At 45.4% G+C, this 27603-nt stretch overlaps 1 protein-coding gene across 1 annotated transcript in view; it reads left to right on the forward strand.

Moving 5' to 3' along the window:
* The first annotated feature begins 1235 nt into the window (after positions 1-1235).
* LOC126523015 (hepatocyte growth factor receptor-like) overlaps positions 1236-27603 on the forward strand; it is a 54664-nt gene continuing 28296 nt past the window's right edge. Inside the window, exons 1-9 of the mRNA XM_072288960.1 lie at positions 1236-2472; positions 7426-7605; positions 9578-9706; positions 10778-10951; positions 17242-17390; positions 22794-22932; positions 23328-23464; positions 24194-24385; positions 25298-25409. Coding sequence (XP_072145061.1) covers positions 1309-2472; positions 7426-7605; positions 9578-9706; positions 10778-10951; positions 17242-17390; positions 22794-22932; positions 23328-23464; positions 24194-24385; positions 25298-25409 — 2376 coding nt within the window. The 5' untranslated portion in view covers positions 1236-1308. The remainder of the gene's footprint in view (positions 2473-7425; positions 7606-9577; positions 9707-10777; positions 10952-17241; positions 17391-22793; positions 22933-23327; positions 23465-24193; positions 24386-25297; positions 25410-27603) is intronic.

Raw genomic sequence — 27603 nt, forward strand, 5'->3', positions numbered from 1 at the left:
TAGGGATTCGTTCACGTTTAAAAAATAGCGTTACCAGAATAAAATTCAAATATGACTACTGGAACCTTTCCTCTTTCCACCGTCCCAATAACGAGGATGCGAACGGACAATTATACGTATATAGTGCGACGTCCTTACAAAATCTAAAACGCGCGCTATCGGTTTGCATGTGTCTCGCAGCAAGCGTTATGTTATCTGACTGCTGGAACGATTTTGTATTCCGCTAAATATAGCCCATATAAGGCCTCTTCGCGACGACAGGCACTTGACGAGCAAAAATGTGCGCTGAACGCACCAATGTATACTCGTACACTGGAATCAGAAGTTGCTGCTGTAAGGAGGCGGCCGCATTCACCGAGCTTCCGACAGAGTTCCGCGTGCTGACAGTCTTTCCCTTCCGCGCGGTCCCGATGCGGCGATCAGAGCTCGGAATTTCTTCCTCTGTGGTTCAGATGCTTTCAGAGTGGCTGGCACTGTGACTTAAAACCTTGTTTGCCTCACTTCAAAGCGCCGATAGCGTGTGGTGTGAAATGGCAGCTCCGTCGTTGCGCCAAAAAATAAATAAATAAACATGGCGCCCGTGTCGTTTCTGCTTAAGCGTAAGCTTGATACACGCGTAACGCTGTCACCGCCAGCGAGTGGCGCGTGCTGGCTATTTGTAAGTATTCTGATGTAAAATTCAGCTTCAGTATGTCACGTGTTAGGGAACGGTGGTCCACGTGCACTCTAAGCGGTAGAAATGTAATCTGGATAAGTCCAAAACATCTTCCGGTTTCGGCGTCACCCAGTTGTCCAGATGAAATCAGTGGTTTTCCGAGTGATAATCTATACCCGGTTTAGTTTTCCTGGCCATTGGTACGTAACGGCGATGAACGTAAAAAAAAAAAAGTCATGAGAAAATTGACACGGCAAGGTCTATGGCACAATACCTTATAAACGTAGTGTAAGTAACATGTTATGAACCTTTAAGTGTATGCGCATCTGTTCAGTGTGTTTGTGTTTGTTAGTAAAAAATATGCTGAAATAAATGACTTCTCACAGAGTTTGTTTCACTTCTATAGTAACAGTCAATGTCAAGGTAGATGCAGCCAGACGTAAATCTGCTATATTCTTTGGTGACTTACATTTATTACGATTAAAGGGAAAAGGGAGAACGTAGAAAATAGTGTCTTTTATCCTTGTATTTCATATCATTCTAACTACTTTCTACATTGTGATTGCCTTCTGCAGGAGGGGCCGTTAGACATATCGGCTGGTTACCAACAACCAGAAAAAGGGCAGACACGTGACAATAATCGAAACGAACCGATGGATCAACGAAATAATTATGGTGGACAGTTGCCGGCTGTCGTGTTGCTGACACTGACGCTTGGTACGGTGGCGGTAGCTCAAGCTGCCCTCTCCATAAAGACCGTTCACATACCCAAAGGACCCGCACAAAAGCTCCTGTACGTCAGTCTGCCGCGAGGCGACAGTGTCGTGGTCGTGGGCGGAAGAAACGCCCTCTACGCGCTGTCGCCTGACTTATCGCTCAGAGCGCTTTACAGAACGGGCCCTGAGAACGACAGCGCGCTGTGCCCACCTCATCCTCTCGCGTGCGGACACAGCCGAAATGTGACGGATAACTACAACCGTATCCTCCTGCAACTTGGCACCGAACCGCTCATTCTGGCCTGCGGGGTTACGTCGCAGGGAATGTGCTCGATTCACGACCCTTTGCTCAGCCCGAATGTCACGACGCCCATGGACAAGACCCTGACGGACAACTACGTTGCTTCGAAGAAGAGCACCGTGGCATTCTTCGGCACCGGGGACGACGGGAGGAAGGTCCTCTTTACCGCATCGGCTCCGGATGGCCGGCCTCCGGAGTACCGTCTTTTCGCCGTGGCTGCCAGAGTGCTCAACACGTCGGGCTCCTTCAGACTGCTTTCTCACACACGGGCTACCTCTGCGGACTGGGGCGAAAGGTTAAAGGCGGCCCAAACGCTTGGCTTTGTCTACGGCTTCAGTCACAACGCTTTCGCTTACTTCATCGTAGTGCAGATGGTGCAGAAGGCGTTTCAGTTCTCCTTGGAGACGCGGCTGGTGCGCGTATGCGAGAACGACGAGTCATCCTTCCGCACGTACGTGGAGGTACCCATCATGTGCCCCCCGGCAGACGGCGTGCTGTCGGCGGCCACCAGTGCCTACTTGTGGCCGTCGAAGTCTGCAAACGGCGGTGGCAGCGGTGGGAATGGCAGCACCGACTTTCTTGCTGTGGCTTTCGAAGGGGTTCCCGCCGGCAGGATGAACTCAAGCTACCTTAGACTGAGTTCGTCGAGATCGTCGAGATCGGTGGTCTGCTTTTTCGATATGAAAAACGTCGAGGACAGATTCAGGGAGACTGTCGAAAACTGCGACAAGGGATGGTCGAGCGCGAGACTTTCGCGCCTCTACCACGACGATGACGACGATCTCAAGTGTTCCCATCACGTGAGTATATAGGTCTTTGCTGACTGTTCTTTCGCATTCGTATATACGTTAATGCGACTTCTCGCTGTGTGTTCGAAGAGGCGGAACAATCACCGTTGATGTCCCATCCCTTGCCGCATGCACATTTCCGTGAGCAGAAAGTCGTTCGAGTGTGTCGATTTCGTGGGTAGGCCTCGCGTAAGGAGCGCAATATGCCGCATTATAGACGGCAGTAACACAGTGTGCGATGTTTTCTGCATCTTCAGGCCTGAAGTCCTTCCGTCAGTTTCAAAACAATATCTGTGAAAGGCGAAGGCATTTACTCCCACCTTTGCACATATTTTTCCTGTAGCGTGAACTCGCTAGAAGATATAACAAATGTCTCCTCTACGGAGGGCAAGTGCAAGCAAAACATAATTGAGGGTAGGCTCGATCCGCTGAACATTCCGTCATCGGGTGTGACTGGGCGTGGCCTCTGAGTCCAGGCATGGCCTCCGAAATGCGTTGCGCACTGGTGCGCACGAACACTGTGAAGTTACCTCCCCCCCCCCCCCCCCCCCCGCCTCTCCCCGCGCGATTCGTGGGGAAGATCGGTAAACATCGGGTTGCTGTGCTTGAGAAACTTATTTGATGTGGGTTTTATTCCGCCCAGCACCGGATAAACATTAATGTATGGCTTCACCCCCTTCGGCACCGGCCCACATTTTTAGGCTGCGCTGTCTTCAGAATCGGCATACAAAACGGTTCCACAAGTTAGATAGCCAGAAAGAAAAGTAGTTTGACAGTCCTAAGAAGGCTATTAGCATAAACCATTTCAGCAGATCCCGCGCACTGTGGGAATCTGGCGCCCCATAATGTAAAACTATTCCAATATGCTTTTATTCCATTCTCCTGACGTCAAACTTGCGTAACCGCCGACGCAAGCACCGGGCGGTCACCCGCAGGGTTGTCTGAACAGACCAATCAGACGCTCTCGCTGTTCATAGAAGGTCACTTTTGTTTGCTTGAAAAACGAATAATATTGCCTACACTGAGCAGCTTGTCTTATCTAATTGGCTGACAAGAGGCGAGGAGCACGCTCAAGTGGAGAGGGATTCGATAGGGCCGAGCCACTGCACTGAGAGTCGATAACCGGATGAAGAGGGTGGTGCCAGCGTCTGCGATTGGTCCGTTTTCCCTTACTTAGCTTGCGGTGGCTGGTCGAAAATCGCGACGGCATGCAATGGAAGCTTAAGAATGCCGCTAAAACGGATCCTCGGCAATGAAGAGTTAGCAGAATGACGTAGTAAACGTGCCGAAAGGGCTCGAAAACGTTACACGGCCAAGCAAGAAGTTTTATTATACGCAAATAAGCCCATGCTCTCCGGCAGGTGCGAGTACCCAGTGCCTCAGCGATCGGCGGCCGCCATCTTTTATTCCTTTCGGAACGGGTCAGCCTGCGCCTATTCCGAAGGAAATTCAGGTGTGTTCGGCATATTAACGCATCCTTAATGCGTACACGTTACTTTGACGCGGTGAGTTATTGCGGTTTTGTGACGTCTTGTGACAGGCCGGTGAAGTGGGTGCAGCCCTAAAATTTTTGACCAATAGCTGGGGGCTAATGGCAAAAAGGCGTCGAATGAGAAATAACTACTTTTCTATTGTTCGGTCAAATCATGCATAATCAGTGTGCAAATGTCAATTCAGATGGGGAGATATCGTGGTTGTCGTGACGTCGCGTGACAGACAGGTGAAGTGGGGTGGTCCAAAAACGTTTTTCACCAATCGCGGAGGGCTGATTACAGAATTCGCATAGAAAAGTTTGGAATAGTTTTACGTTATAGCGCCCCTGCTATGCGAAGCGTTTTGCAGGTACCTGGCCTACTAGCATTGATTTGGCTTCAGCAAACCGTTACCAGGTGGACCAACGTGTTTCTGTAAATCGAGCAATTATGTGTGTGACCTGACCTTACGTGTGTCTGAAGGCAGAATCATGGCAACGACTACAGTCAGAGCGATCGTATGTCGACAATGGCATGACTTCTACTGCGGCTGTACGGCGCGAATTCATACATGACGATTGTTGCACGGTATATAAGTGTTATACAGTAAAAGTGTTATACAATAGCACGCACCTATAGCTATGTCATGTGGTGCATGTTAAGATGATGATCGTATTCATTCTCCAGTGAAAGGCCAGTAAAGCGCTCAATCGTGTTAAAACATGACTAACATGGGTTGATTGTGAAGTTGGTACAACGTCGCACAGTTTCCACGTAGCGTTACCTGCTACGAGGAAATCACTGGAGAATGTGCACTAGGGCGCTATAACGTAAAACTATGCCAAGCTTTTCTATTCCAATTCTGCTATCAGCCGTCCACGATTGGTCAAAAACTTTTTTCGACCACCCCCACTTCACCTGTCTGTCACACGACGTCACGAAAACCGCGATACCTCCCCATCTGATATGATGTGTACACACTGATTATGCATGATTTGACAGAAAAAAGAAAAACAGTTATTTCTGATTCGACCCCTTTTCGCCATTAGCCCTCGGCTATTGGCAAAAAGTTTTCAGGCTGCACCCACTTCACCTGCCTGTCACGCGACGTCACAAAACCGCAAGAACTAACCGCGTCAAAGTGACGTGTACGCGATAAAGATGCATTAATATGCCGAACAAAATTGAATTTTCTTCGGAATAGCCACAGGCTGCCCCATTCCGAAAGGAATAGAAGATGGCTGCCGCCGATCACTCAGACGCTGGCTGCTCGCACCTGCCGGACAGCATGGGTGTATTTGCGTATAATAAAACTTCTTGCGTGGCCGTGTAACGTTTTCGAGCATTTTCAGCACGTTTACCCCCTCATTCTGCCAACTCTTCCTTGCTGAGGGTCCGTTTTAGCGTAATTCTTGAGCTTCCGTTGCATGCCGCCCCGATTTTCGACCAGCCACCGCAAGCTAAGTAAGGGAAAGCCGACCAATCGTAGACGCCGGCACCACCCTCTTCATCCGGTTATCGACTTTCAGTGCAGTGGCTCGGCCCCATCCAATCCCTCTCCACTTGAGCGTTCTCCTCGCCTCTTGTCAGCCAATTAGATACGACGAGCCGCTCAGTGTAGGCAATGTTATTCGTTTTTGAAGCAAACAAAAGTGAGCTCCTATGAACGAGGAGAGCGTTTGATTTGTCTGTTCAGACAACCCTGCGGGTGACCGCCCAGTGCTTGCGTTGGTGGTTACGCAAATTTGACGTCACGAGATTGGAATAGAACATATTGGAATAGTTTTACGCTATAGGGCCCTTGATCTCGAAAATTGTGGAATTTAATACAGCGTCTCAGAGCGCGAACTGCCGCGAAGAAGGGAGGGGAAGCGGAACGGGAGCGCACGCGACACATGTTTGAAAGAGCTCGCATCAGGGTCCCCTGTGAGTAATTCATTCAGGAAAACGTACTCCTGCTCGGACTTTAGAGCCTGAATGATTGACTTTAATAAACGTACTCCTGCGCAGACTCTAGAGGCTAATTGGTGATAATGAGAGAGAGAGAGAGAGAGAGAGAGAGAGAGAAAGAGAGACTTTTTATTAGAACAACAGAGCATTTTGCCGGCACGTATACAACCGCCGGCATGTTACTCTATGTAGGGATGGGGAATTTGATTAAAAGATGCCAGAGGAGAGTGGAAGAAAAAGAGAATAAAGATAAATATGAAATGTGGAAGTATGCTTGATACTTATATTTACAGGTGACATGCAGGGTAAATTTAGGCTTTTGTTTTGGGCCTGGTGAACATGAATTTTCGTTCCCTTGCCAGGTCATTGAGCATTACTTTTGCTTTCTACATATTAATATTCAATTATACTCTTACACTTTCTCAGTTAAGGTCCTCAGTAATCTGTTGCAGCAATCATTGATTACGGAATGCCTCCATGTCTGCCATTATCTCTGCTTGATAGAATACCTTTTCACAACCTGTGACCGTCATATTAGAGAAGTTGGTTGTACTCCGCAGATTTCTCAGTTACCTGACTGATAACATGGATGTAATCCGTTGTATAATAACATTTCTTGAAGCCCGCCAGTTCTCTTCCGTGATTGAAGTCAAGTGTTCCCCTGATTATATTGCAGATTATTTTGGTGAATATTTTATACAATACTGAAGGCCAGCTAATGGTCCTTTAAGTCTTCCATTCTTCAATGTTCCCTTTGTTATGGATCAGTATCATATTGGCATTCTTCCAGCTCTTTAGTACACTTGAGGTCGTCAGGCTTTGCGTAACCCAAAGGCCGCATGCTTTTAAAGCATAATGCACCCTCCCTGCTTAATTAAATCTACTGTTATTCCGTCTTCTCCAGGAGGTTTTCGCCGAGACATGTCTTGCAAGGCCTTCCTAAGTTCATTGCTAGTTATAGAAGGAGTCTCTGTGTCGTATTCATCACTACTTTCAATGAAGGTTGTGCGGCCTCCTGTACTCCATGATTACGCAAGGCCTCCATGTCTGCCGGTATCTCTACTGAATCAAATACATTTTCATAATCTATGAAAGTCATGTTAGAGACTTTGATTGTACTCTCAGATTTCTCGGTTACCTAATTTATGACACCTACGTATATATACCTTCCCACCAAGTGCCTAAAATGAGGCAAGGAATGCTTCGCATTAACACTGTTAAATATCAGTAGCATCAAAGCGTTAACGGTACTGCGGGCATATTTTTACTTGCTGTTACTTAATTTAAACACCGGGGCACTTTCCAGTCTTTGGTGACCTCAAGGCTGATTTCGAACAAGGAAGGGCCTCGAAAGAGAGAGGTGGAAAGTTCCATTCCGTACGTGACCATTCAGGCATAGTTCCGCGTTGTTATTCCAGGGTCCGATGCCCCATTCATGCAGCCATGCGAGGTCTCAGCGCTGAATATATATATATGTATATATCACGTTATAATATTGCTGGTCTTAAAAAAAATCTGACGTAATTCTGCGTTTCTCTCTCAGGATACAGCAGGCAAGGACGTTTGCACACCAGGACGAAATGACTACGTAGAAAGTATGATCCCGCTCGTTGGGCGGGCACCTATAATGTTTAAAAATAGCCTCGCAACTTCCGTCACCCTTATGGAACAAAACGGCTCCACTGTTGTGTGGGTTGGCGACGACAAAGGGTTTCTCCGCAAGGTATGTGAAAAAAATGAAAACCTATTAGTGACATTTGCATAGCACGGCATATATACAACACTGTATGGCATACAGTGCTTCGACCACTCTGCTCTCCGTGCCTTCTATTACTGCTAGTGGCGTTTCGTGAGCATTCACACCGACAAATGCACAAAGCTTCTTTTAAGATTGCTAGAGTAAAATATGGGGCTCCAGTAGCACGACCGCATGGATAAATAAATACGTCGCAGAGATGTAAATCCGAGGTGTTCTCTGAGTGCAGCCACTTTCTTGGCAGGCGAGCATGATTCGCCGTTTTCGTTGGCCGATCACGGTGATAGTGCAGTCGAAAATTATATGCCACAAGGGCGACTCGGTAGCTGCCATTGGGTTTGTGCCACTGGCGCCATTGCATACGTGCCACTGGGTATGTGTTAGTTTGCTTTCAATCTTATATCTTGTCATTGTAAACATTATCTTTTACTTATTTTAAATATAAACACCTGCAGCCTATAATCTCTACATAACTGTTCGCTACACAACAGTTGCACTATTGCTACAACCATTCCTTATCAATCATAGGTGCTTCGTATTACGTAGTGGTCAACGGCAGTTGACTCTGGTGAACTCGTCGCCCTCAATTTTACATGTCCTCGCTCAGAATAGTCATTCCGAGTTGTTTTATTATTCTTTTTTGCTTTAGTTATGTTGCGTTGCTCTGAGCGTTTTCGTCAAAGTGCCTATGTGTTTTACTTCAAGTAAACAACTTTTTCATTTAATTTAAGACAAATTCAGACCCAGATTTAGCACTCTCGTGCATTCTGTCGCCAGATCTAGACTTTTCTTGCGTGGCAAAAATAGAAGCATAGTCATTTTTGATACTGGAAAGTCTGTTTGCTATTTAGGTAAATCAGTGAGTTTACGAGGACAGATGAGCTCCAAGAAGCTGAGTATAAGAAGCCACTGGAAAGTCGTTTGTGGCCAAAAAGACTAACTTTTACACATCTACCTACATATATGTATGCTGCTTGCATTCACAGGCTGAGGTAATTACTCGCCATATTGGCGGCACCCGCAGGCGTCTGTGCCAGATTTCCTTCTAGATTTTTCTTAAATTTAGATGCTTGTTTAGGGAACGATGGCATTATTTGTCAAGCCTACTAGTCTTTCTTTCTTGGGCCAACACTGTATAGGAAAAAAAAGAAGGCTCAGACAAGCAAGCAAACAAGGCAGTATATTAAATTAATGTAAATAAATGTCGAAGCATGGTATCACATAGTTCGCTTGCAGTTGAAATTAGCACATTGCATGCAACAAACGCAATATGCCCAGCCAGTAATGTAAGATTGTGTGAAAAAGAAAGTAACGGTTATGTATATAACGCAGTTGACTGGTTGTTGACTTGCAGTTGACTTGCAGTTCACGTGTAGTTCACAGTACGATTTATACAGTGGTTGCAAGAGTTACGAAGAAACAGTTCTTGTAGTGAATACTGTGCTGGCGTCCTTTGCATTACCAGCGGGCGCCAGTGATAGCTTTCATGGGCCTGTGCAGTTGATTGGAGGAAAAGAGTCCATTTCTGAAAGTTTTAACATTCTTGCTCAGACATTATTATGTATAACATCAAATTCCCTAATATTATAATTCCAGGTAGTCCTCTAGCACTTCACCCCCCCCCCCGCCTCCCTCTTCCAATTGTTTTTGTTTGCAGATGCAACTGACTGCCATAAACGGCATCAATACTTCTCTCTAGCCATCAAGAAACATCTTGGCTCTTTGGCCCCTCTCGCTACGTAGCTGTTGTGAATAACAAATCAAATGAAATGGTTGTACATAACTGTTTAATTGCCTTGACGCCCATGTTAGTATAAGAAGGAAGCACCGGTTACTACTTTTATGCATGCGCAAGAACTTAATAAGGGACTTCTATTTAGACACGTTGTGCGAGTGTGACAAGGTCTTGACTGCAAGCATTCTTGTCCGTTTGCCGCAGCTGCTGCTGCAGGATGACTCAACACGGTTGCTCGCATCATTGGACCTGTCGAAGGTGGGCCACACGATTTACAGGAGCACAGCTCTAGACAGCAACGGAACGTATGGTTATTTCATCATCGGTAACAAGGTGCGTCACATCATCCCGCCTTATTTTAGGCGCTTCGTCAGGCTTTAAATCGAGTTTTGAGGTCGTGGCCTTACTTGAATTTTTTTGAAAATTCGGGATTGGACTCTAGTATTTGAGTAGACCAAATTACTTGCTACATGTTTTACATCATCCTCCTTTCGCCATCGTCACGCATGATGTGCCTCTTCATTCCCTCTTTATTTTCCTCTTCCCCTCCGCCGAACACAGAGTAACTGCTTAGAGGAATGTACCTAAGGCCGACCTCTCTGCATTTCGTATCATTAAATTTTTCTCTCCCTCTCTCCATTCTGCTTAATCTGCATTACTTCAAAAGCAACGCTATTCTGCGTAATAAGGCGCAATATTTGGAATCCCAAATTCGAAGTAGAGGCGATTCATAAAACGTTGGGATAGTGAAGTACACTGGGCCTGTCATCACAAAAAGCTCTTACACTAGAATTACTCGTAAAAGTGAATTCTTGCCAATCAGATTTCTGGAATTATTAATAACGGTGGCCAGCCAATGGCAAATATCAATTAAGAACGAGCAGCTTTGTGGATTCAGCCCTTGGTGACTAAGAAACTCAGCCTGTTTTTCATGTTGCGCTAATCCTAATAAAAATATTCATCACACATTCACTGGGGCAACATGGCCGTTTAGGCGAAACAACATGGCCGAGAGAACCCTTTTTTTTGTGTGTGGGGGGGGGGGGGGCGTGAATTTTAAACATTGTTGTCATCGCTCTTGTGCCGTGCCCAAATACTTGCGAATAGCACCGGTCGCCGGGAAAGCTGTGCGTTCTTCATGAAATCATTTTCACGGTTCTCTGAAGATGCCAAAGATGCATGTCATGTGCCATCGTGTCGACGTTTCAGAGAAAGCAGAAGGACATTGTTAGTGGCCCTGTTGCAGGTTTAGGGTTAGTGCGATGCATTTGTAACTGAGCTGCTCCGCTGCTCGATTATTTCACGTCCTCACACAATATGCATGCCGGCGCTGTGTTTCGAAACAAATAGAAGCAGAACAAAAATGGCGCACATAGCGGTTGTACTATTTTACTTGGTCTCCAGGTTATACGGTTTCCTGTCGGTTCGTGCAATATATACAGAAGCTGCTCGCAATGCATACACAACCAAGAAGACCCGCTCCAATGTGGATGGTGCGGAGATCACTGCGCCCATTTCGCCGAATGTCCCAATCGGAAAAAATTCTCCGTTGGCCAATGCCCCATAGAGGTGGAGTGGGTGAGTGCGTAATCTTCACTATATTTTTGTAAATAGTACTCTACCTTGCGCTTACAAGTGACGTAACTACACTCCTGAGGCTGGTTGTGTCTCAGAAATTTGCGGAAGCGTTTCCTGTCTGGCTATTATGGCTATTATAGTAGATGGCTTGCAGTCACACCATGCGGACTGCTTAACGTGCATATGCGCGCGCATGTGTGTGTGTGTGTGTGCGTGGCTGGCACGCAGAGCTCCATTCGTTGAAGTATTTGTTGCTCCACGTGGTCCAATATGTTGGCATTGGTCTGCCACAAATAATCCCATTGATCTGAGAAATCAAGTGTTCTGAACGACTCACGATGATTGGAACTAAAGTGCAATTCGTAATTTCAGGTAATTTCAACAAATACGAAAGATTTGAGTTTTGCATTTTTTAACTTGAGGTCAAAGACGCGAAACTTCTCGCTTTTTCGGTAAAATATCTGCTGCCTGCAGCAAGCGGGTCCTGAGGAGAAAGACGGTTTCAAGGCAAAATCTGACCACATTGTCAATGTACCGCATGGCGCGACAATCGATCCTGTTGAAGGCACTCTCCATTTTCTTTATTTTGTCAAGGTAATAGACGCTAACGCGCGTCCTAAAAAATTAACGAATTAATAATTAAGAAGCTTTACTGCGCTAAGCACTTATCGACTAGGTATAATATGTCATTTTGCCATTACCTTCAGAACATATCAAACAAATATAAGGTAAGACAAATCTCACAGTTACGCGAGTTGACTCCAAAAATCGCATGGTTTTGAAGCAAGCGCTCTACAATTGCCTCGCAACCAGATTTTTCTCTCTAAAAGAAAATTAAATTATGGGGTTTTACGTGCCAAAACCACTTTCTGATTATGAGGCATGCCGTAGGGGAGGACTCCAGAAATTTCGACCACCTGGGGTTCTTTAACGTGCGCCTAAATCTAAGCACACGGGTGTTTTCGCATTTCGCCCCCATCAAAATGCTACCGCCGTGGCCGGGATTCGATCCCGCGACCTCGTGCTCAGCAGCCCAACACCATAGCCACTGCGCAACCACGGCGGGTGATTCTTTTCTCTATATATTAAAGAAGCAAAACGGCACGACTTATAGCGCTAAACACAGCATAAGACAGTGGTCAGACAAATTTAAACATAAATTAAAGAAAACAAGAACAAAAAACAATGCAGAGCATCTATGAAGCGCTGTATATCCAACGTATTTGAATTATTTCTTCCTTAGTTCTTTGATAGCTCGCGATGTTCTGGCATTTCTATAAATCATTCTTGCCATCCAAAGACATTGCAATCCAACAAGAAAACTGAGGTCGTGGGGCAATATTCTGTCTTTTATCATTGCAAGATACCTGAATCCAAGTCTGTGTCTAATTTTCGCTCTATAATATGCTCGATATATATCCCCCCGACCCTAAAAAAAAGAAAATACTGTATCCCAACAACCAATAAAGCAATGATTAAAAGTTCTTTGCGTTTTATTTAATATGCAATTTGCGTCTTATTGAATAATGGATCCCTTAGTCCTTTGCCGTGTCTTCACAGAAAGCTATGAAGTATGGAGTTTAAAGAAGAAATTCCTTCTCCCCTGAAAGAGGGAAAAGGCTGTCTTTAATGAATAACATACATAACTTTGTGTGATTGTGTTCCCTATTTTGTGTCTTACTTGTTTTTCTAGTTGGCTTGTTTTTCTTTTTCATGATCCTGCGTTTGTACTGCTACGCTTGTTTTTATTTTGTTTTTAGTTACTTTCTATCTATTCTACCTTTTTGTACAAATGTACAAATTTTGTGTGAACTATTTCATCTTTAATTTGTATGAACTGTTTGTTTCCAATTTACACTTTGTAATTTGCCCCTCTCCTCGGTAATGTGTAAGCCATGAAGGTAAAATAAATAAATGAAGAAATAACAGGTGGAGATGTTTGTCCGGCTGCCGGGCTGACTTGCTCTTTCAGGTGCTGGGTGAAATATATAGTCACACGATGATCAGGCAAACACCTAAACGGCACATTCATTTTCTCAACGCGAATAATGTTTTGGCTTTACAACCGCATTGCATTTGTCGAAAAAAAATGTTTTTCTCTTCGTGTTCACAACACACACACACACACACACACACACGCACACGCACACACACACACACACACACACACACACACACACACACACACACACACACACACACACACACACACACACACACACACGCACACGCACACACACACAGAATAAACGGCTTATACATATACACACGCTGCATGTTTGTAAATAAGAAGCTTATGACGCCGATATATCGTGCAGCCACAAGGAAAGAATAAAAAAGGAACGCTTTTCGGGATTTCCTGTCGAGTCAGCTCAATTCATGGCCGCAGTAATCTGCGGCTCCACTTGTTAGCCTATACGGCGATAATTAGCCTAATAAGACGACGAAGTGCGCCACCATCGAACGTGAGTTCCTCAGGGACCTGTTCTTTTTTTGGTCCTAATTTGTGAGTTTCTTCGTTTGACCTCCGCACTCAGTTGCCAAAGTTCTATCGACGGCTTCCCGCCTTGGAGGATTTTTCGACTCTAAGCCATACCAGTGGCTCGCACGGCAACAGTAAGAGTTGGCAAAGAAGGGACCCTGTTCCAACCAGCGCTTGCCTGATGCAAGTAGAGAGATGAATGCTACTGCAGAAGAACAAAGGCTCGCTGTGCAGCCGGCTGGCAGTGACCACTTCAACCCGAGTGCGACGACGGATGCTCACCTCGAGGCGAACTCTCCCAAGAGGACACGTAGTGATGACGATCATGAACCATACAGCGATGCCACGATAGTTGAAAGCTCCGAAATGAAACCGGAAGAGAGATCGTTTACCATGGTGAGATACAAGAAATCACGGCAAGCAGGAATGACAGTGTTTATCAAGCTAACTGAACCAGAAGCGTCGTTCTGAAAAGTGAATTCGAACAAGTTGGTCACCGAGAATATTACCACGGCAAGAGAGAAGGTACAATCATGTCGTGTTACAAGGGAAGATAATTTTTCCATAAATGTGTCTTCTCTCGCTACCTCTACGAAACTGCTTGAGTTGACTCGTGTCGCAGGCCTTGCAGTGTAGCCCTACGTACCACCATCCTACACAAAGAATCTAGGGAAATTAAGACATCTTTCAGCGCAATACAATGAACACCATTTGAGGGCTTACAAGATAGCGGCATCATTAACTTCGAGAGGGGGACCAGATGGCTCCGGCGAGAAGACGGAGCAGTGAAACCACATGCACTTGGGAGCGTCATCCTGCAATTCTTGCCTGATAAACCATTGCCAACACGCGTTCTACCTGGATTCACGAGTTGTCTAGTAGAAGGATATTTAGAACCTACAACTTGGTGCTACCATTTCCATCGATTTGGACACGTTCCCAAGTCCAGCCGTGGCCAATTGCGATGCAAGATCTGCGCTGGAGCACATGATTATAAAGCCTGCACCTCTAGAAATCAACCCAAGTGCGTCAACTGCAACGGAGACCATAGAACCTCATATGCTGGTTGTCCCGAGCACCAAGCGGCTTCATTACTAAGGCGACAAGAAATATTGAACGGCCGGACCCAGAAGCATGACTCGCCTGCTCCTCCGTTACACTCAGCAGAGCGCAATAAAACGTATGCGATGATGGCTAATGGCTTACAGGAGATGAAAGGCAAAGCAAGCCGGAAAACGGGCTTCTTGTCCGGCTTGTTCCTGTGGTTAAGACGATGTGGTTATTCGCCATCTACTCCTCGAATACCCCACACACGCGACACAAAGATGGCAGCTAGAACAAGCACTACATTCAATAGATCCCCACCGACCTTTTTTCAGTCGCAAAATTGCTGAGCTCAATGTATGGTATGGTATGGTATGGTATGGTATGGTATGGTATGGTAAAACTTTATTGAAGTCTTGCAGATGGCGAGTCTTCACGAAGCTGAGCCCAGGCTATCGAAAAAACCACACCGAAAAGCATTGAATGCACTTGAACATTTTTACGAAGATACAGGGATCCTTAAGAAGTACTAGATATCTCACTGAATAGACACGCAATGTAACTACAACTTGCTTTTTTTATATGTAATTACTAGCGCCATTGTATTACGTGTCTTAATGTTTCGTGTTATACGTTGAAACTCATTTTTGATTGTCATATTCTGTGCGTGTATTCTTTTAACTATGTAATTCCTCATCTGTTCACATGCTCATCGCAGTCTACATCACGGCCGCTTATGGGACTTTGTTTACAAAGTCATGGGGGTGCGACTTGCCTTTGCCTTCTATATTTACATGTTCGTGGATGTACAGGACGTTGTGCTGCGGATTTCTGACTCTGTGACGTCGTTTTTAATTTTCCTTCTGCGTGTTTTTTATATATATTGTTATTTCTGCTGTGAGAAAAGCGGTAGCCGTCGCCATGCATCAAACGTGTATACAGCTCTTTCTTTCATCTTCATTTCCATAATAATTTTAAGAAAGCTGATGGCGAATACAGTCACTAGCACCTACCAGAACCAGAAGGTTCGCGGTGGGCAGCTATCCTTACGACATCATGGCGTGAAGCAGGTGTATACTTACTGCTTTCTATAAAATTAAACTGGGGATTTACGTGCCAAAAGCCCAATCTGATTGTAAGGCACGCCGTAGTAGTGGACTCCGGAAATTTACTCCACCTGAGGTGCTTGAGTGTGCACCTAAACCTAACTACACAGGTGTTTTCGTATTTCGGCCCTCATCGAAATTTGGCCACCGCGGTCGGGATTCGAAGCCGCAACCTCGTGCTTAGCAGCCCAACACCATAGCCACTAGGCAACCACGGCTTATTCTATAGCAAATGCTTCTACTAGGTCACATTAAAGGTAACATAACGATATAACATTTATTTAGATTATGCCTTAGAAACAAAGAACAGCTTAAACAATAATCGTATTCTCCCGTCCAGTTATCCCTGACCCAAGGATGCGTGATATCCAGGTCATCGAGGCAGATTATTTTTGACGCACTACACATGAATTTGGATCCTTTTCAATGGTGATCGTGAGCAAATGTGCTACGTTATTAAACGGAGAGTGCAGAAGAACGTTACATAAATCTAGGAATCTGTAGAATACTTTATCACTTCCTCGATTTAGGACATCTCACTGTACGTTTCCTGAGCACTCCCATCCGAGCTCCTGCATAACTAAACTGCACACACTATATACCTCTGCTGAGACCGAACTCCCCACACAAGAATCCGCAGCCGTCAAAATCTGTTCCGTGCGGGCCGGAAAACTATACACATTTCACCATACCATCAACAACATGAATTGTCATTTAGGGTGAATTTGGCCGGTAGCAGGAACGCACAAATGGAGGGCAGTCACTGAACAGTGCACATCGGTGTTCAAGTCAAGGCCATGGCTTTGACCATTGCTTATGTAAACATTTGTTCGTTTGTATGACTGGTGCTGCTAGGCCGTGAGTAGGGGTACAATGTAGTGAAGCTGCTTAGTGCAATAATTGAGGCTAGCGAATCAGTGAAGCGCATCCTTTATTTATTTATTTGTGTTTTTGTTCATTTTGCGGAGGTTGTAATCGCCTTTTATTAATTGGTCCCAGTATACAGTACTGCCACCGATATCGGGCATATTAGTTAAAGAGGAGTACGATATTTATACGAATACAGATTAACAGTGTGACCAAATAGTAAAGCGTTGTGTTCAAAATACAACGTCCGCGGTACAAATCTCCCAGAATGGCAACCAAAATTTCCATTTTATACCTACCTCTCTCACCAACTAGACCATTCCTACACCTTCCCACCCTCGCCTCGATGTCCCAGCATAAGTTTGATCCTTCTAACAGTGACAACCGAGAATCTGAATGAGGCAGTAATTAAACGGGCGTTTGCGTTCTGTAGCCATGACGGCTACTGCTCCACCAAAAACGTCAGTTGCTCTCTTACGAAGAGAAGTGCTAGATAGGTGAACGGCTGCCGGCAAGCTCTATCGCTACTAAAGAAACATCGAACCGTTCTGCAGGACAGTCAATGTCCTGTAGGACATTCCTGGATAATATCCTGAACGGACAAGGAAGACACCTGCCTGCGCAGGTGTCCTTATGCAACGCTGGGAAATTGCTCTTACGCCCAGATTGCAAAAGCGAGATATGCAAATTGACAATTTTTTTCCACGACACATTAGAATACTGTCTCGTTGCATGTATATAACTATAAAATGTTGCAAATATCAGCTTAAGGCTTTGCTATGCCATTTCAGGTACACCCGTTGAACGGGCCTGTCTCTGGCGGCACTCTCTTCACGATACTTGGTGACAACTTCGGCTCTCCAGAGCGCAAACCTTACAGCAGCATTGAGATCAAAATTGGGAATCACACTTGTGGCATCGTTTCCTGGGACCCTAAGCGGTATGTACACGTCGCGTACAAATTCAAGGGTGAGGTTGGGTTACCGCAAATGAATAAAATGTAAGAAAATCGAAATTTGACCACTTGACGCCTCCTTGCGGCGCAGCAACATTGAGGGGCAATGCAGAAAGGAAGAAAGGGAAAGGAAGGAAGGCCCGTTAACCACAGAGGAATGTTTACTTTGGACGACAGATGCCATGACCGAAGGACCGACTGAATAAAAAGAAAGTGCGAGGCTTGGTCTAGAGAGCATCATGCGCCTACTACCCGGCATCGTAAAGCAGCGAGACGACAAAAAAGAAAAAAGAAAGAGAAGTGGTATAGAATAAAAACCCGCATATAATACGAGACAAGATTTGTGTATAGCGGAAAATGTTGATTCCGCGTATAATGCGTGTGAAGCGAACTCAGCGAGAACATTTATTTACATCGTATTTATGGTTTCAGTCGTCGACGTCCTCGGTTGCAAAATCTCAGAACAGTTACTTCTATGCCATCGAGTGCGTTCGAAATAGCGCATTTCGTAAAAGCACGGCAAGCAAGGTCCTCTGGGATTTGGTGGACTGATTGTGAGGGCGTGCGGTGGCATGGTTCGCGATCCTCTCGGCAACAAAAATCACCTTGTTCTTGAAGGAAACTGAGCACTACTTTCACAATCCTTACTGTTTCAATGCGAGAAAAAAGTGCAACTTCCCGAAAACGTACGCTTCCCACGATAACGTGCACTTCCCTGCGAAGGTGAGCACTCGCTTCTTATGCAATCGCGTTATGGCGGCCGAACCCACACTGTCTCCACACGGTGGAGGATGATGATTAAAATGGTAGACATGCAGCAATAACAAGACCTGAACTTTGAGCCCAATTTTTAGGCGGGAATTTGCATTTGGATCCGCATCTAGTACGAGGAGGAAATTTGACGCGTTAAGAAAGATATATATATTGTTATTATACGCCGCATTTTACTTTGTTTCACCAGAGTGGGGCGATTTACTAATTGTTTTACTTTTACTAATTTCACGGTATGTTTCAACATTGTCTTGGGAGATTGGAGAAAGAAAAAATTACCGACGATTACGTTACTTCCTAATGCGAAATTTGAGCGCAGCAAATAAGCTGTTTCACCTTTTCGATAGACTGAGGCACCAATCAACGCTCGTTCGCTGACAACCGAGGTGCTCTGTCTCTCAATCGGGTGAGTAAACAACGCCACGCCCTCAGGTGCGAGACGCTTGCCTCAGCCTCACATATTCTCAAGGTCGTGCTTTGCGCGACGCAGTAAACTACTCCGCTCCACTGCCATTTGCCACTCTTTGCTTAGTGCACAGTACTCTGTCTATTCTGTCTTTTTCTGCCCAACACTTGCCGTGTTGGGGCTGCGTTCATCATTTTATCTGTTCCTGCATTTTTTTTCAGTGATAATTATTCGATAGATTTAATGCGAGTTTAATGCGAGTTTTTCTTTGTTTTCAAGAGAGAGAAAGGAGCGAGAGAGAAGAAAGGAGATGGAGGGAAGTAATTCTGGGTGTATAGATCTGTTTGGCTACCCTGGCAAAGCGTAAGTGAGAAAGTGAGAGGAGAGGAGGAGAATGTGAAAGTGAGAGGAGCACAAAACGAATAAAACCACGTACGCAATACAGTGGCACAGGTAGTGTTCTCAAAGTTGCAAAGGTCTGTTATGTAGTCCGGAAGACATTTTAACTTGAGCACAGAGCGTTGCTTGAAACAGTCCTGAAACTTCCTGTTCAGTCATGGTGGACGCTTGTTCGGTGTATCCAACACTGCGCACCTTATTTGTCTATCGATTCTATGACACGGTTAGACACAGAGATGTTCGAATGTCTTGTCAAAGCTTCATGCGTTGCACACTGGGCTGTCAGCCATCCAATAAAGAAGCCGTAATAGTGCGTAAATGCCACGCCGAGCTACAAACGTTGGAAGATGATCTGTTTGCGTCCTGCTTCTGTCTTTGCGAACTTTTTCATTTGGCAGAAGTCCTCCTTATATTAAATTGGCTTCGCACGTTATACTTTATATATCTCCGGCTAGGCTTTTATTTCTTTCTCTGTCCTTTCTCTCTCTTTCCGCACTACAACACATTATAAGTTTGTCTGCCGTCAACAACAACAACAAAAATTCTGCGGTTTTACGTGCCAAAACCACCATTTGATTATGAGGCACGCCGTATAGTGGGGGGACTCCGGTTTAGTTAAGACCGCCAGGGGATCTTTAACGTGCCTCCATTGCACGGGACACGGGCGTTCTTTTCTTTTTTTTTTTTTTGCATTTAGCCCCCATCGTCGTCAAAAGACAGCATGCAGCGACACTTCATCGATCGGAAAAAAATGGTCTTCAGGGCTAACTGATAAGAGCGATACGCTTTTGAGTGCTGCCGTCCCGCATCCTGTTGTCTGGGAAAGCGGAACTAGCCGACACGATGCAACAGATCGAGCCTCCAAACGCATTGCATGGCTTATTTCATAGCCGTCGGCAACACCGTTGTCGTTCCGTCAACGATGTCGCTCTCTTTGTATACCGTTAGTGTGTGTGTGTGTGTGTGTGTGTGTTGGCACATACCTCCGTTACGCGTGCATGTGTTCTATATTTTGTGCTTATTCTCTTCGATGGCATATATGGCGTTCTGTTCCTGGGAACATGGTCGCGTGCTCAATTTGGATAGGATCGCAAAACTCGCTATAAGAGAATAGCTATGTCACCTCTCGATGCTCCTCAGTCTTTAATGCAAGATGACTGAAATTAACGAGATTACCTCCAATACAGTGTTCCCATTATCGCGGGTTTAACTTTGGGACGTGAAACTCGATGAATTGTGATTATTCACGGCACATATACTGGCTATAGCAGGCCTGCGCTTCTGCAAGCATATACACTTATGACTTATGTTACCCGCTTCCTCTTGGCATTTACGGATTCGTTCACGCTGAAAAAATAGCATTAAGAAAATAAAATTCAAATATGAGTACTGGAAACTCTCCTCTCTGCACCGTCCCATAACGAGGATGCGAACGGGCAACTATATATACTGCGACGTCATTACAAAAAATTACCGACGATTACGTTACTTCCTAATGCTAAATTTGAGCGCAGCAAATAAGCTGTTTCACCTTTTCGATAGATTGAGGCAAAGAAATCGAGCAACACATGTATGCGCTATCACAGAATTTTTTTTTTATTTTTCACACGTATTCCTTTAACAAAGACTCCACTAACAGTTCTTGACAGTCATGAAGGAAGCTTTGTGGTCGGAGAAATAGACTGATATATGTTCGACTTGGTACACCAATGCTTGATTCTCAAAGACGAGATCTATACAAGTGCCTCGCGAGGTTGTCACAGCCGTGGGACGCGTTACGAGCGAGAGGAACGGGATGTTCTCCCGCATAAGTGTTAGGAAATTGCTGTTTGTCTTTATGTCAACATTAAAGTCCCCCACTACTAACATCGGTGTGGATCGATGGACGGTTAATGCGAGTTGCAGGAAGTGCACGACGTCTTTCGTGAGTGCGGTAGGGGCGAAGTAGGCAGCTACTACCAGCAAGATAATTTCGCAGTGGCGAACGGCAGCGGCAATTTCGGCTCGGGCGGTGCACATATACAGATCCGCCGCCACCGATCTGGCTCTCTGATTGCCACCGCACAGGGCGAACGGCAGCGGCAATTTCGGCTCGGGCGGTGCACATATACACATCCGCCGCCACCGATCTGGCTCTCTGATTGCCACCGCACAGGGGTTGCATTGGAGGAGGAGCGAAGAAAGGAATTAAGTTCGAGCCGGCGCTTTGACAACCGGAGACTCGCAGGAAGAGGGGGGAGGGGGGCGGCGTGTACACCCAGCGGCACACGATGGGGGCAGAAGCGCGCGCAGCAAGCGGACAACACGATAAAGGGAGGAGGGAAGAGATAGCAGCGACTGACTGATGCCGCTGACGCCGATAGTGAGTCAACCCCAGCTGCGGAGTTGGTTTCAGGGACAACGCCGCCGATGCCGACACAAACAATATGATACCCTCGCTTCCGCAGCGCTAAGAACCAGGTCTAGCCGTGGGAAGGTGGTCACGTATTCGTCGACGTGCCGGGGCCTACGTGAAATAACCGGCGCGTCGGCAACTGAAGAGCACCCTATCCGCCACACAAGAACAGGGGGGGGGGGACCCTTTCCTCCTCTTTCTGCATGGCGGCGACGGTGTTCTATGCAGTCACGTTATCTTGACTCTCTAGCGGCGTCAGCGGCATCCAGCGGTATCAGTCGGTCGCTGCTAGCGCTGGGGGGATGAAAGGGGGGCGGAGCTGGTTACGAGGCCGACGACAACGCCGACGACGACGCGAAACCCAGGAACGGACGCCAAAGAGCTGCGCTCTAAAAAAAAGAAACAGTGACGCTTCACTTCCTGAACTCTGGTTACGAGCACGCGTATGGACGTCACGAACATGCACAGCGAGCACCAAGGCGTGCAAGTACAAAGGGAAAGGGCGCGAACGTGGTCGCAGACGCAACATCGATCTTGACGGTGCAACGCCTGGCGTGCGACAGGGAAAGTACAAGTGCTGTATATTAAGGCGATAGTCTTAAGTGTCTCATGGGTCGGGAAATCCGTTGTCCGGCGTAATGGAAAAATAATTCACAGTCCGGCGTTATGGCACCAAAATTCAGTACTACCCTCGATCATTGGTGGCAGTCGAACCCATAACCTCTCGTGTTGAATCAGGCAAAGCTAATTAAGGCAGTCAAACCCACGACCTATGGTGATAGTTGAATCCTCAAACTTTGGTGTGACCGAAATTCAGTGGCACCAAAATTGATGGTGCCGCCACTGATGGTCGAATCGACAACCATTGCACTCCTTATACATCCATCCCGCACATCCCGACGTAATCGTTGGTGCTTTGCGTACATTCGAGAATTTTACATCTGTATTCGCGTCGCGCGCGCAGTCTGACTAGACAAGGCTCCTTCGACAACATTAAAATAATTTTCGATGCAGTAGGTGCGTCTTTTACCGAACGATAACTTGATAACAGTGATAGCTCATTGAAAAATGGTCACCGGCAAGAAAGTAAGTCTACGCTCATCAAGAGAGCAACGCCGAGTTAGTTCGATGCAACGATTGTTCCTGGTGCCTGGATCCTGAATCTTACGTGTTAATGTGTGACAATAATATCTTTCCCATTATAATTTTAGTATCATAGAACACCATCAGTGGAGTCTTTGTTCAGCCAGCACGGCTTCTTCAAAGCAATTTGGGCGTCCTCTTTCATATCGCTCCCGGGGAAGGGAAGTGGAGCGGAAGGTGCATGTTCTCTGTTCTCCTACATATTTTACTTTTCTACGACTCAGAGAAAAAAAAAATGAAATCTTGGCCCCGTGTCTTATCTCCTCTCTTTCAGAGTTCAATGCAAGACACCCCCTGTGCAGTACAGCTCGAAAGTGGATATTGTGATAAGCGTAAGGGATCTTTTCAGTAACGTCGGCAAACGTTACGACGTCCTGCAAAATCGTACGATTCCCTCTGGCTTCGAATACATGGTAGGTGACAATAAAAAACAATAAGTTCCTCATCATTCATGGCGTGCGTGCGCATTTTTGTGTGCATTTCCGTGTGCGTCTCAGTGTGCTTGTGTCTTGCGTGTATGTGCGTGCGTGTGTGTGTCGTGTGTTGTAGACAAGGTTCGGTTGCTTTCAGTAAACTGGCAGTTGAACAACGTACGTGGTCAAGGCCGGTGCGCATTACAGAAACAAGTTGCGCTCAAAAACGTTTTGCACTTTTAAGGGTGCTGGTGTATCCTATTGCTGACACCCGTTACGTAACATTAATCTTGACGCAATTGTCCGTGTTGCGTTTAGAAACAAATAGTGCATCACGTCACTTTGTGTTATGAAGGCCACCTAACTAGCTTCTCATGGTCTTTTTTTTTTTCTAGGTTGTGTCGTTCAGCGAAGTAACGCCTAATTATGGGCCTATAGCGGGAGGAACGAACGTTTCCCTGAGAGGAGTTAACCTCGACGTTGGCTCACAGCAAGTAGTGAAAATCGGCAGCAACACATGCCAGATACGAAGGTAACTGTATACTTCAGATATTATTTCGAGAAATGCTTTTAACCGCTGCTAACAGGAGGAAAGCTTGCAAGGCGTTAACATTGTATGCGATCTCTCACTGCGTATACTACTTATGCGTTGAAAAAAAAAGGTATATATCACTTGTTCTTAAGAACGAATAATTATGTAACCAGTCCTTAGTCGCACAGTAACGAGATACCCAAGCAATACTCTCCCTTCGCGAAAACATAATCAACAATGCATTATCATATTTTACAATTGTAATAGGTATACATTTACTGTAAGAAAGAAACATGATACGTTCAACACTTCACAATCCTGCCTTTGTTGCCCGTCCGCAGAACGATGCATAAAAATTTGCGCCAGTGTTCCGCAAACGTTTTTAAAACTTCGTCACTACCTCATGTGCTTAGTGCACTGAATGAGCGCCAAATAGATGTAATCTCTATAACTGTGAATCTGAGTCCTATCGACGAATGATATCACAACCGTTTTCAACAGTGTCGCTTTTTTTATACTCTCCTTCAGCGTGATTAGGGTCCTTACGCCAGGCATGGGTCTTATATTTCTTAAATTCCTGTTCTTCTATTTCGATAAGCACACTAATGCATGTATGCTCCTATATTTATGTAATATACCCTTTTTACGGCGCTGCATGAAACTGTGAATGAATGAATGAATGAATGAATAAATGACAAGCAAGTCGTCTTTGTGGATTTGTTATCACAGACTCGAGAACAAGTTTCTCCATTGTTCAACGAGCAACGTGAGCCGTGCCATTCTGTATCGAAAGATGAAAGTCACCCTGGCCATTGACGGCGCTGAGGTTCCTTTCACTACGGCGGACAGTCTGCATCCGACATTCATGTACATGCGGAATCCCGTGATCAAGGACATTTATCCCCGGAAGGCCACTTTCAGGTATACGTATCTGTGAATAAATCCGACAGCGAACGAATTGTTCCGTGATTAGTGTAGAGATTCCTGGAAGGGCAGGGTATGGTGGTGGGAAGAGGCGACTTGTTTATGGGGGCGCCTCCGAAACAAGTATTTTGTTAATAAAATGCTGGACGTGTTGATATATATATCGAAATACTGACCACCACACGAGGGCGCTAGTGCTTGAGGCACCTCGACTGGACCATAGGCGGGCGCCAGGGGCGTCATCTTCGGGACGGTCGTTTTCGACCCGAATGAAGGCAAATCACGATTCTGACAAACGCACCGAGGCGTGCTCGCTAAATTGGTGGGACAGCATAAGATACCAGCGCGATAGTTGGTGTGTGAGCGTTTCCTTCCACCACTCTGTCGAGAGAAGCAAGCAAGAGAGGAGAAAAGAAACGGAGAAGGCTGAGATGTTTACCTGTATAGCGTCTGCATGTTATTCATCGCTTTATTTGGTTTTGAAAGTCACGTGATTGAATGCCGTGCAAGTGTTATGCCGCTTCGAGACAACTTTCATGAATGTACGCCTTCTTGTTACATACGTCTTTCTTCGCCTCTGCGGTGGCGGCTGTACGGGCTTCATTTTGCTAGTCCATCTCTTATCGCTAAATTAATTTCTCACTAATAAGAAGACCTGTTAAACGTGGTCACTAGCGCACCAATTTATGCTGCAACTAGGCAACAATAGCTGATATTCAAGAATCAAGAAAGACCGCTGATCGTCCGAAACTACATCCTCTTAAATGTTTTAAACCCGTTTGTGACTCAGTAGAGCCATTATATCGTCCCCAGATAACAAACTTGGACTCTGTGGGAGATTATAGGAGCAAGCCTCACGCGAAACGTTTCACTAAATTTTCTGTCGCTGAAACAGTTTACGATTTGCAGCGAGGACTTCACCGTGGAGGTCAATGGCCACTTTCTGGACAGCACTGCTGCTCCATCGATGGCAGTGCTAGTGAACTCTTTGAACTTGAAGAGAACGGAAACATTTGAGAAGGTGAGAGACCTTGGTTAAATTATCAGTCGTACTAAACATTTTTGTGTTGGCCGTGCGCGGTATGTATGCAGCTACTTCATAAACTATCAGGCTTGTGCAAAGGGGATATTGAAATGGGAAGCGGCGCTTGAAGTAACCCAGGTGCTAAGGTACCAAGGCTTCTCAGGAAGCTAACATGGTCTTTACAAACTCTGTTTTCATAATGTTGCGTAATACACTGATTGTTAAAGAGAAACAAAATTTAAGGTTAAACTTGTATTTTCTTTTTTTTTTTTAAGTTCGTGCCCAAATCCAGCAACAGTATGTCATGGATTTCATAAGGAGCGGAGGCGGGGAGAGGGTATTTGGGCAGTTGTAACTCAGTAGAAGTTGTGGAAATGTCCCGAGTTCTGTATTCGGCTCTTCTGGGATGCAATGCAAGCCATCTTTACCAATAGGAAATTGACTACACCCGATAACAGGCTGTTAAAATTTATGAGGTCACGGCGCGAATTGGTGCCGGAGCTTGACGGCGACGTCGCCACTGAGAATTCCTTCAATTGTGCGTCTTTTATGGCTTGCCAAGCCTCCCTATCTAGTTAGTAAGGGCTTCCTTAGTATTGTAGAAGGGCAGTACGCTGCGAATACAGCTAAATTTAGCTTTGCTCGTTAGTGCCCTTCAATTTTTATTTCCCTTCCTTGAGATACAAATGAAGTCTGCACATCTCCTCTTGCGTGTGCGTGATCGTTCAGAGTGGTCGACAGTAGTAATCTTGTCGCCGCCATTGTTCTTGCTATAACTGTAGGGACGCATAGCCTCTTAACATGCTAGTTTCGTTGCAAATCTGATCAAAAAAATTGAAAAAGCAGCGTTCTGTGCTATGAAGATAGTGTTTTGCTGGAAAGCATTGTATATAACAGTAGCCGCTTGTCGTATAATACATTTGTTTTTTGCGCTATTCGCGCACTACTCAAGAGGTTACATTTAGTCAGACTGAATGTAGTTCACTGAGACCTGCAAGAGCTTAGATAAGCAGTTAATATCTCAAAAAAAATTTGCCTGCTCTATTTCAGCTCTTAGATTGCTTTGTGTATTATGCTTTTTTAAATATCTTTTACTTAGTTTACTCCTACGCTGTCTGTCTTGGTTCATGGTCTTTATGTAATGACATCATATAATTACAACTTCTATATGGAAGTTGCACATGGTGTGTCACTTCGGGGGATAGCTGCGTATATATTGTACGATGTGCGTGACCAAGAGAATGTATTTCGAATCCGTCTTTCAGCATATTCTTTCAATAGAACTCGCCGCATAACACGTCTAAGTGCAGTCGGTAGATTCTGTGCTAGGTACGTTGCATTGGCGCATTACTTAAAGGGACACTAAAGAGAAAAATGATTTCTTCTGCATCAGTAAATTACCTTTCTATGACACTAAAAACACCACTCTCACCATGATAAGACGCCTGTTAAACTAGAAAAAGCGCAAGAACGAAAGACGGGTGCCGGCGCCTCCTTGAAGTTCCCGCACCTGGTCGCTGTGACGTCAGGGATTTTGATGGCACCTTCTAGGGCCTACTTAATTATATAACGGTACAGATTTACTACATTGTGTTCTAAAGGAGCCAGATATTAAACATGGCAAGTTTCGAGAACCTTTACTCAGCCAACGCGGCCCTAATGCGAAAACATACTTTGGAATCCCTGTCGTCACACTAACGTACCTGCGTCGGGGTTTAGGCGCGAAATTCAAATGCTGATACTTTGACCTTCATATTCTCATCTAATAATCAAACTATTATTTTGAAATAACTGCCTGCAGGATTCTCAAACAATGCTTTATTAGTCTCCACTCATTTATTGTTTGGCTTTAGTGTCGCTTTAAGATTGGCATTGTGACGTTTAGAACACGCTTTCGTTAAAATCTACGTGGTAACTTACATAATACAGGGCGTTTCAGCGAACACTTTCAAAAATTCTTAGATGTTGCCTGTAGTAGAAAGTACAATTCTAGTTTCTGATGTGGTCTACTATAAGAACACTAATTAAGTTTTAAACTAATTACCTTGTGGCTTATAGTGATATTTACAAATTCTAGCCGTGGAGCTCAGAAGGCGGATTCACTTGGAACGAATTCTCAAGATGACACCAGTTTCGAGATAATTCCCGAACTTTGCGGAGAAATGCATCGGCGTTCCAGTTACCTTTGTGC

Source organism: Dermacentor andersoni, chromosome 6 (genome assembly GCF_023375885.2).
Source record: "Dermacentor andersoni chromosome 6, qqDerAnde1_hic_scaffold, whole genome shotgun sequence".
Taxonomy (NCBI): domain Eukaryota; kingdom Metazoa; phylum Arthropoda; class Arachnida; order Ixodida; family Ixodidae; genus Dermacentor; species Dermacentor andersoni.